The sequence below is a fragment of the Oncorhynchus nerka genome, linkage group LG26, assembly GCF_034236695.1.
Source record: "Oncorhynchus nerka isolate Pitt River linkage group LG26, Oner_Uvic_2.0, whole genome shotgun sequence".
Lineage (NCBI taxonomy): Eukaryota > Metazoa > Chordata > Actinopteri > Salmoniformes > Salmonidae > Oncorhynchus > Oncorhynchus nerka.
In genome coordinates, this window is record NC_088421.1 from 46,351,525 (window position 1) to 46,362,339 (window position 10,815).

The 10,815-nt window shown below is 45.5% G+C and overlaps 1 protein-coding gene across 1 annotated transcript; it reads right to left on the bottom strand.

Annotated features, from left to right (window-relative positions):
- Positions 1–4,530: 4,530 nt before the first annotated feature.
- Positions 4,531–10,031, bottom strand: LOC135564786 (toll-like receptor 13). Its single transcript, XM_065010840.1, is given in 2 exon segments — positions 4,531–8,693; positions 8,696–10,031. Coding segments are annotated over 2 exon segments (2,892 nt in total). The 5' UTR covers positions 9,480–10,031; the 3' UTR covers positions 4,531–6,585.
- Positions 10,032–10,815: the final 784 nt, after the last annotated feature.

The following is a 10,815-nucleotide window of genomic DNA, read 5'->3' on the forward strand; positions in this document are numbered from 1 at the left end:
TGAGTCAGTGTGCGGGGGTACAGGTACTGAGTCAGTGTGCAGGGTTACAGGTACTGAGTCAGTGTGTACAGGTCAGTCAGTGCAGGGGTACAGGTACTGAGTCAGTGTGCAGGGTACAGTGAGTCAGTGTGCAGGGGTATAGGTAATGAGTCATCAGTGTGTGGGGTACAGGTACTGAGTCAGTGTGCAGGGGTACAGGTACTGAGTCAGTGTGCAGGGGTACAGGTACTGAGTCAGTGTGCAGGGGTACAGGTACTGAGTCAGTGTGCAGGGGAGTCAGTGTGCAGGGGTACAGGTACCTAGTCAGTGTGCAGGGGTACAGGTACCTAGTCAGTGTGCAGGGGTACAGGTACCTAGTCAGTGTGCAGGGTTACAGGTACTAAGTCAGTGTGTGGGAGTACAGGTACTGAGTCAGTGTGCAGGGGTACAGTTACTGAGTCAGTGTGCAGGGGTACAGGTACTGAGTCAGTGTGCAGGGGTACAGGTACTGAGTCAGTGTGCAGGGGTACAGGTACTGAGTCAGTGTGCAGGGTTACAGGTACTGAGTCAGTGTGCAGGGGTACAGGTACTGAGTCAGTGTGCAGGGGTACAGGTACTGAGTCAGTGTGCAGGGGTACAGGTACTGAGTCAGTGTGCAGGGGTACAGGTACTAGGTCAGTGTGCAGGGGTACAGGTACCTAGTCAGTGTGCAGGGGTACAGGTACCTAGTCAGTGTGCAGGGGTACAGGTACTGAGTCAGTGTGCGGGGGTACAGGTACTGAGTCAGTGTGCAGGGGTACAGGTACTGAGTCAGTGTGCAGGGGGGTACATGTTCAGGTAATAGTCAGTGTGCAGGGGTACAGGTACTGAGTCAGTGTGCAGGGGTACAGGTACTGAGTCAGTGTGCAGTACAGGGTCACAGGTACCTGAGTCAGTGTGCAGGGTTACAGGTAGTCAGGTACTGAGTCAGTGTGCTGGGGTACAGGTACTGAGTCAGTGTGCAGGGGTACAGGTACTGAGTCAGTGTGCAGGGGTACAGGTACTGAGTCAGTGTGCAGGGGTACAGGTACTGAGTCAGTGTGCAGGGGTACAGGTACTGAGTCAGTGTGCAGGGGTACAGGTACTGAGTCAGTGTGCAGGGGTACAGGTACTGAGTCAGTGTGCAGGGTATAGGTACTGAGTCAGTGTGCGGGGGTACAGGTACTGAGTCAGTGTGCAGGGTTACAGGTAATGAGTCAGTGTGCAGGGGTACAGGTACTGAGTCAGTGTGCAGGGGTACAGGTACTGAGTCAGTGTGCTGGGGTACAGGTACTGAGTCAGTGTGCAGGGTACAGGTACTGAGTCAGTGTGCAGGGGTACAGGGTACAGGGGTGAGTCAGTGTGCAGGGGTACAGGTACTGAGTCACAGGGGTCAGTGTGCAGGGGTACAGGTGCAGGGGTACAGGTACTGAGTCAGTGTGCAGGAGTACAGGTACTGAGTCAGTGTGCAGGGGTACAGGTACTGAGTCAGTGTGCAGGGGTACAGGTACTGAGTCAGTGTGCTGGGGTACAGGTACTGAGTCAGTGTGTGGGAGTACAGGTACTGAGTCAGTGTGCAGGGGTACAGGTACTGAGTCAGTGTGCAGGGGTACAGGTACTGAGTCAGTGTGCAGGGGTACAGGTACTGAGTCAGGGTACAGGTACTGAGTCACAGGTACTGAGTCAGTGTGTCAGTGTGCTGGGGTACAGGTACCTGAGTCAGTGTGCAGGGGTACAGGTACTGAGTCAGTGTGCAGGGGTACAGGTACTGAGTCAGTGTGCTGGGGCTGAGTCAGTGGTACTGAGTCAGTGTGCAGGGGTACAGGTACTGAGTCAGTGTGCTGGGGTACCGGTACCGAGTCAGTGTGCAGGGGTACAGGTACCTGAGTCAGTGTGCAGGGGTACAGGTACTGAGTCAGTGTGCAGGGGTACAGGTACTGAGTCAGTGTGCAGGGGTATAGGTAATGAGTCATCAGTGTGTGGGGTACAGGTACTGAGTCAGTGTGCAGGGGTACAGGTACTGAGTCAGTGTGCAGGGGTACAGGTACTGAGTCAGTGTGCAGGGGTACAGGTACTGAGTCAGTGTGCAGGGGTACAGGTACTGAGTCAGTGTGCAGGGGTACAGGTACTGAGTCAGTGTGCAGGGTACAGGTACTGAGTCAGTGTGCAGGGGTACAGGTACTGAGTCAGTGTGCAGGGGTACAGGTACCTAGTCAGTGTGCAGGGGTACAGGTACCTAGTCAGTGTGCAGGGGTACAGGTACTGAGTCAGTGTGCTGGGGTACAGGTACTGAGTCAGTGTGCAGGGGTACAGGTACCTGAGTCAGTGTGCAGGGGTACAGGTACTGAGTCAGTGTGCAGGGGTACAGGTAAGTCAGTGTGTGGGGGTACAGGTACTGAGTCAGTGTGCAGGGTACAGGTACAGTACAGGTACTGAGTCAGTGTGCAGGGGGTACAGGTACTGAGTCAGTGTGCAGGGGGTACAGGTACTGAGTCAGTGTGCAGGGGTACAGGTACTGAGTCAGTGTGCAGGGGTACAGGTACTGAGTCAGTGTGCAGGGGTACAGTCAGTGGTACAGGTACTGAGTCAGTGTCAGTGTGTCAGGTACAGGGTCAGTGTGCAGGGGTACTGAGTCAGTGTACATGGGTACAGGTCAGTGTGTCAGTGTGGGGTACAGGTACTGAGTCAGTGTGCGGGGTACAGGTACTAGGGCAGTGTGCAGGGGTACAGGTACCTAGTCAGTGTGCAGGGGTACAGGTACTTAGTCAGTGTGCTGGAGTACAGGTACTTAGTCAGTGTGCTGGGGTACACGTACCTAGTCAGTGTGCAGGGGCACAGGTACCTAGTCAGTGTGCAGGGGTACAGGTACTTAGTCAGTGTGCAGGGGTACAGGTACCTAGTCAGTGTGCAGGGGTACAGGTACTGAGTCAGTGTGCAGGGGTACAGGTACTGAGTCAGTGTGCAGGGGTACAGGTACTGAGTCAGTGTGCAGGGGTACAGGTACTGAGTCAGTGTGCAGGGGTACAGGTACTGAGTCAGTGTGCAGGGGTACAGGTACTGAGTCAGTGTGCAGGGGTACAGGTACTGAGTCAGTGTGCAGGGTACAGGTACTGAGTCAGTGTGCAGGGGTACAGGTCACTGAGTCAGTGTGCAGGGGTCAGTGTGCAGGGGTACCTAGTCAGTGTGGGGGTACAGGTACCTGAGTCAGTGTGCAGGGGTACAGGTACTGAGTCAGTGTGCTGGGGTGCAGGTGCTGAGTCAGTGTGGGGTACAGGTACCTAGTCAGTGTGCAGGGGTACAGGTACCTAGTCAGTGTGCAGGGTACAGGTACTAAGTCAGTGTGGTGGGTACAGGTACTGAGTCAGTGTGCAGGGGTACAGGTACTGAGTCAGTGTGCAGGGGTACAGGTACTGAGTCAGTGTGCAGGGGTACAGGTACTGAGTCAGTGTGCAGGGGTACAGGTACCTAGTCAGTGTGCATGGGTACAGGTACCTAGTCAGTGTGCAGGGGTACAGGTACTGAGTCAGTGTGTGGGGGTACAGGTACTAGGGCAGTGTGCAGGGGTACAGGTACCTAGTCAGTGTGCAGGGGTACAGGTACTTAGTCAGTGTGCTGGGGTACACGTACTTAGTCAGTGTGCAGGGGTACAGGTACCTAGTCAGTGTGCAGGGGTACAGGTACTGAGTCAGTGTGTGGGGGGGTACAGGTACTGAGGTACCTAGTCAGTAGGGTCAGTGTGTGCAGGGGTACAGGTACCTAGTCAGTGTGCAGGGGTACACGTACTTAGTCAGTGTGCTGGGGTACACATACCTAGTCAGTGTGCAGGGGTAAAGGTACCTAGTCAGTATGCTGGGGTACAGGTACTGAGTCATTGTGCAGTGTTACAGGTACTGGGTCAGTGTGCAGGGGTACACGTACCTAGTCCGTGTGCGTGGGTACAGGGACTGAGTCAGTGTGCAGGGGTACAGGTACTGAGTTAGTGTGCAGGGGTACAGGTTAGTTGAGGTTATTTGTACATGTTGGACTAGAGGTGTTAACCCCGATGTCCTGGCTAATTTTCAAATCTGAACCTCATGACCATCTAACTCTCCCCAGCTTTGGCTCATCCCTCCTCTCCCCTGTAACTATTCCCCAGGTTGTTGATGTAAATGAAGATGTGTTCTCTGTCAATTTACCTGGTAAAATAAAGATGAAATTAAAACAGAACTCAAGCCTAGAACTCTAGTAGGATAATTCTTCAGGTCTCAGGCGAGGTTACCACCGCGGAAGACCTGACCTTTAGCTGGAGGGATGATGCTTATCTGTGACTAGAACTGATAATGCTGGAGTCTCCATCATATACCATGATAATGGTGGTTAACCAGACATATCAAGCTTACTCTGTGGTCTACTGTAGTCAGAGCATTGATAGCCTGGACAAGCTGCTGAAAGCTGGCCTCAGTTAGAGACAGTTATCTGTTCTGCATGTGTCAGATCTAAGAGTTTATAGAATAGAGAATATGGAGGCATTCTAGAATAGAACAATAAAATGAGTTATTCTAATGCAGGGATGCTATTTATTTAAAAACGGAAACAGAAGACAGTTTCCAACATTTCGGATGAATGCCTATATATTAAAGCATGAACAGTAATGAAATAATTAAATAAAACTATGTTACCTCCAATATTGCGCAGAAATGACTTCATTGTCCAGAAAGGGGTACCCTTCCGCAAGCCCAGGAGTTTAGACATGTATCATATATATGTGCTATGAACCATATACAGGCTATACTCAAGCAACACCGTTAGTTAAACAACTAGCAACACATTTAGCTAAACAACTAGCAACCCATTCAGTTAAAAAACTAGCAACACATTAAGTTAAACAACTAGCAACACATTAAGTTAAACAACTAGCAACACATTTAGTTTAACACTTAGCAACTACATTTAGTTTAACACTTAGCAACTACATTTAGGTAAACAAATAGAAACTACAATTGGTTAAAGAAATAGCAATAAAATTTAATTAAACAACTAGCAACACATTTAGTTAAACAACTAGCAACTAGATTTAGTTATACAACTAGCAGCTATATTTAGTTAAACAACTAGCATCTACAAAATGTTAAACAACTAGCAACTACCTTTAGTTAAACAACTAAAAACTACATTTATTTAACAACTAGCAACTACAATTAGTTGAACAAATAGCAACACATTTATTTTAACAAATAGCAACATGATTTAGCTAAACAACTCGCAATTACATTTAGTTAAACAACTAGCAACACATTGAGTTAAACATCTAGCTACTGCATTTTAGTTAAACAACTAACAACACATTTAGTTAAACAACTAGCAACTACATTTAGCTAAACAACTAGCAATTACATTTTGGTAAACAAATAGCAAACACATTTAGTTAAAACATTTGCAACAACATTTAATTAAACAACTATCAACAACATTTCTGTACAAATCTCTTCGATCGATGTTCAAATAAAATATCTGCATCGTGGTCATTCATGTATAGTCATTAATAACTGCTTCGTGGTCATTGGTCATTCACGTATAGTCATTAATAACTGCTTCATGGTCATTGGTCATTCATGTATAGTCATTAATAACTGCTTCATGGTCATTGGTCATTCATGTATAGTCATTAATAACTGCTTCATAGTCATTGGACATTTATGTTTTGTCATTCACTGCAGTACACAGTAGTCACACCCTTTTTCAGTTCCTCTTAGCAACAAATATACAAACAAAGATATGTGTTAGCAATTAGGTGTTTAAAAATACAAATAGGATCTGATAACATTTTGGGAATTTATAAAATGTTTAGGCTTTTTTATGAGCAATTTAAATAAGGCTATTAAAAGTAATTTCAGATGAATCGCAAAAAGTACACTCCAGACAGAGCATTTAAAAGGAATTGACAAAACAAATTTCAAACAGCTCAACATATGTGTCAACATTGCATCTGCAATAACACAAGGTTCTACATCAACCTCTGATGTCACATTTCAGTCCACAAGGTTCTACATCAACATCTGATGTCACATTTCAGTCCACAAGGTTCTACATCAACATCTGATGTCACATTTCAGTCCACAAGGTTCTACATCAACTTATGATGTCACATTTCAGTCCACAAGGTTAAACATCAACTTCTCATGTCACATTTCAGTCCACAAGGTCCTACATCAACCTCTGAAATCAAATTTCTATACCCAAGGTTCTACATCAACCTCTGATGTCACATTTCAGTCCACAAGGTTCTACATCAACATCTGATGTCACATTTCAGTCCACAAGGTTCTACATCAACTTATGATGTCACATTTCAGTCCACAAGGTTAAACATCATCTTCTCATGTCACATTTCAGTCCACAAGGTCCTACATCAACCTCTGAAATCAAATTTCTATACCCAAGGTTCTACATCAACCTCTGATGTCACATTTCAGTCCACAAGGTTCTACATCAACATCTGATGTCACATTTCAGTCCACAAGGTTCTACATCAACATCTGAAGTCAAATTTCTATACCCAAGGTTCTACATCAACCGCTGATGTCTAGCTTCAGGCCACAAGGTTCAACATCAACCTCTGATCTCATGCTCAGTCTGAGGTTTCAGTTTAGCCCACAGTCTGTCCCAGAATGCCTGGTGCTGATGGGGGTCCTGGGGCCAGTCCAGATAAGTCCTGGTTTTCAGCAGGCGAGCCAGCCTGTGGTGGGCAGACAGCCGGCGAGGGGGGATCTTCTCCAGGAAGACCAGGAGGAGGATGTCCCTTTGCTCCACCTGCAGCCTGTAGGTGGCCAGCTTCATCTCCAGAGAGCACCAGTTACTGCGCAGGTAGTGGCGGCTGACTAGGCAGAGGGTGTGGCGGCTCCGGTAGAGGCTGTCTGTGATGTTCTCCACAATGTCCTTCCCCAGCTGGAAGTCCCTGCTGTGCAGACAGAGGCGCAGGAAAGGAGGACCCCTCTGCTCCAGATTAGGTAGCAGCTCCTCCACCACCCAGTGCTCGTCCTTCCCGCTATAGGAGACAAACGCATCGTAGTGATAGCGCCCCCTGGTGTTGGATCGCATGGCTTCTAACAGCCAGCCAAGGGTGATGTGGTAGAGGGGGAGGAGGTAGGGGCCGGCCAGGTTATGGACCAACACCACCAGCATGAAGAACAAGACTCCCAGGCCAGTCGCAACAAAGAGCACAAAGCCAACCTCTGTTGTGCAGTTGGCTTCTGTGTACTTGACAAAATTAGGTGTGTCTATTCCATTGTCCGACAAGCATATCAAGTCCTCCAAAGCATACATACCGGTTTTAGCATACGGACCAAGCATGATCACTTCAACCTGCCTGTACCCCTTTGCCCATGTAATGAGCCAAGCATTGTCACAACTGCAAAAAATCTGGATCTGAGGAAGTATCAAATACTTAAGGCTAGAGAGAGGTTCAGTAAAGCTGTAGAATACATTATAAATGTTCTCTATATGAAAATACAATATTTTCAAAGATTTCAAGTCTTTAGTTAAACTCCCCTCTAAAGAATAAATCCTGCAGTGGTACATTTCCAGAACCTCCAGTTTGGTCAAGTTGTGAAAAATGATGTCGGCAGAACGCTGTATTAAAAGATCCACCTCTCGTAGAGTCAGTTTCCTCAGGTGAATCAGCTGATTAATTGATGATAAATCAACCCTTTTAGCTGAAAGCTTCGATCTGTAGTCAAATGTCTCCACAGACGTGAAGTACTTCCCCATGAATTCAGATCCACAAAGGAATTCTTCAGCATCAGCATGAAGATGGGTTACAGACTGAAAGAAAGGTCTGTCACAGTCTTGAAATGACACCGTCTGGCCTTTGAGCTGGAGACTCAGGTTCTGTTTAGATGTGATGTTACTGCCGATAGTCAACTGCATTGGCCTCATAGCTGAACTAATGTACAGATGAGTCAGTTGACTCAGAATTCCTCCAAATATAAGTGTCAGATTCAGCTTGATCACAGGTTCTGTTAGTGGATTGTTCACTTGCCCGAGAAACACTTGTCTAAGAGACATGAGGTGTGTGAAAGACATCGCCTCAATGTTGTGAATAAGTGGATTGTTCCTGAGGTCTAACCATGTCAAACTATGTAAACCATAAAATGTGTTTGCATTTATCTGTGTTATCTTATTACTTGTAATGTCCAAGGACTCCAGATTTGTCAATCCCAGGAAAGCAAAGTCTTCAATGTTTGAAATTAAATTCTGTTGTATATCCAGATACAGCAGCTTAACAAGACAGATAAATTGTTTAGCAAAAAGCATTTGATTTTTCAACCCTAAAGTGAGATTTGTTAACCATGTTATTGGTTGTTTTTGGAAGGAGCAAATATCAAGTCTGTTATCTTCCAGGCCGTCTATTTTAAATTGATTAAGGTTTTTGAGACTGGAAATAAAATTCCATTCCAAATGGGTAGTAGGATGGAAAGACAAAGGTACACTTAAATACATATATTCTAGCCCAGTGCACAATTCAACACTGGACATGGAGAGGCTGCTTGTATTGGCATTGTTTACAAATATTTTCTTGATTGAAAGCAAAAACACTACATTACAGATACTTTCAATATCAATGACATTGATCCCATAGCAACTGAAGACCTGGATTTGTTTTATCCCAGACAGGGGAAGGTCCAGTAGGACTTCCTGGCTGAAAACCCTCTTAACCTTGTGAGGTTCTGGAGCCAAGCCAGTGAACCTTCCTCTATATGTGTTATTTCACCAAATGATAAGTCAACCCTTGCTAGCTTGTTAAAAAGAGGTGTCATGCTTTCGTTGGTGTTTAAGACGGAGCAGTTCGAAATGTTTAACGATTGTATGTTTGTTGCGTCTACATATAAGCTAACAAGTGACTTAATATTCATAATTCTACATGCTATCTCTGACAAATCTTCTAAACAGGGTTCCCTAATGATGAGACTTTGTAACTGAGGAATGCCATGGAAAACTTCCGGGGACATTGCTGATAGTCTATAACTCCAAAGAGTCAAATGACTCAGCTTGACGAGATCTCTGAATGTATGGGGCCCAATATGACAATCACAGCAATCTGAGTCCATTCCCCATTTACCTAAGTACATATGTTGCAGATTTGGAAGGTGACTGTTCCCAGATGGAAGGATTTGAGTAAAACAGCCCTTAATGTACAGGTACTCCAGATCCTGAAACTTAGAGAAAAAGCCCAGAGACATGGATCTATTTTCACCATGTGTCATATATATGCAGAGGGTATTGATATTAGGGGGAAGTCCAAGTAGATCCTCCTCGATGGCTGTGACATCTTGACAGGCAGCAGTGTAACGTTCTGCATGATGAGGTATGTGGCTGCAGATCCAGGTGGGAAAGTGTCCAAAGTCTTCACTACTGTCATAAATCTGGCATTTAGGATGCATCCATCCACTAGAACTCTGAATCCACAGGAACAGGATGGCAGGGTGGGAAAACATAGATCTCATCTCTTCCAACGTCAGTCAAATCTACTGAGATAATTGTCAGAATAGTTTGGTTCCGGTGGATATCTGTAGAACGTTGGTTTGATACAGTAAAACCCTTATGAACACTGTAAACAGTATGGAGTCTCTCGTCTTCTGGTTTGATACAGTAAAACCCTTATGAACACTGTAAACAGTATGGAGTCTCTCGTCTTCTTGTTGTTTGTCAGATGGGTTCCTCCTTGTTTGTCAACTAACAGCAGTTCATACCTTTTGGTTGTTCCAATGTTCTTTCCTTTCACCCTGCAGTTGAATTGTATCTCAAGGTCACTGGAGTAAATATTTAATGGTTAGTTTGGTTCCAAAAGTAAAGAAACAATAAAATGTCCCACAGACAATGAAGAAATGAATGTAGATCTGCAACGTGTTCTCTGACCGACACAGTTGATGTCTGAATGTGTCCGAGGAGCAGCATCCTGTTTGTACAGCACAGTCACACAGGATGTTAAACAGCTTGTGAAAGTCTATTTTGACCTGTTTTTACATGTCTCTCTTTCAGTTCCTGAAAAGACACTTACAGTCAATAAAAATACAATTGACATGAAGAACCTGTTTGGACATGATAGATTACAGAAGACCGTTGAGTCTCACTAAAACATCAGCAGATTGGAATGAAATATGAATTAGAGTACAGTACCTCATTTTAGTATTACTTTATTGAATTCTCTTCTACATGTACAACTCTTTAATGTATTTGTGCTGTTGCCATTATTAATTATAATTTTTATATTTGAATTATTATTAGTTGTATTACTCTGGGGCTGTAGTCCTCTTCAGAGCCCTGTGACATGCCTCTATAATGACATTATTACTCTGGGGCTGTAGTCCTCTTCAGAGCCCTGTGACATGCCTCTATAATGACATTATTACTCTGGGGCTGTAGTCCTCTTCAGAGCCCTTGACAGAGCCCTGTGACATGCCTCTATAATGACATTATTACTCTGGGGCTGTAGTCCTCTTCAGAGCCCTGTGACATGCCTCTATAATGACATTATTACTCTGGGGCTGTAGTCCTCTTCAGAGCCCTGTGTCCTCTTCAGAGCCCTGTGACATGCCTCTATAATGACATTATTACTCTGGGGCTGTAGTCCTCTTCAGAGCCCTGTGACATGCCTCTATAATGACATTATTACTCTGGGGCTGTAGTCCTCTTCAGAGCCCTGTGACATGCCTCTATTACATTATTACTCTGGGGCTGTAGTCCTCTTCAGAGCCCTGTGACATGCCTCTATAATGACATTATTACCTGGGGCTGTAGTCCTCTTCAGAGCCCTGTGACATGCCTCTATAATGACATTAT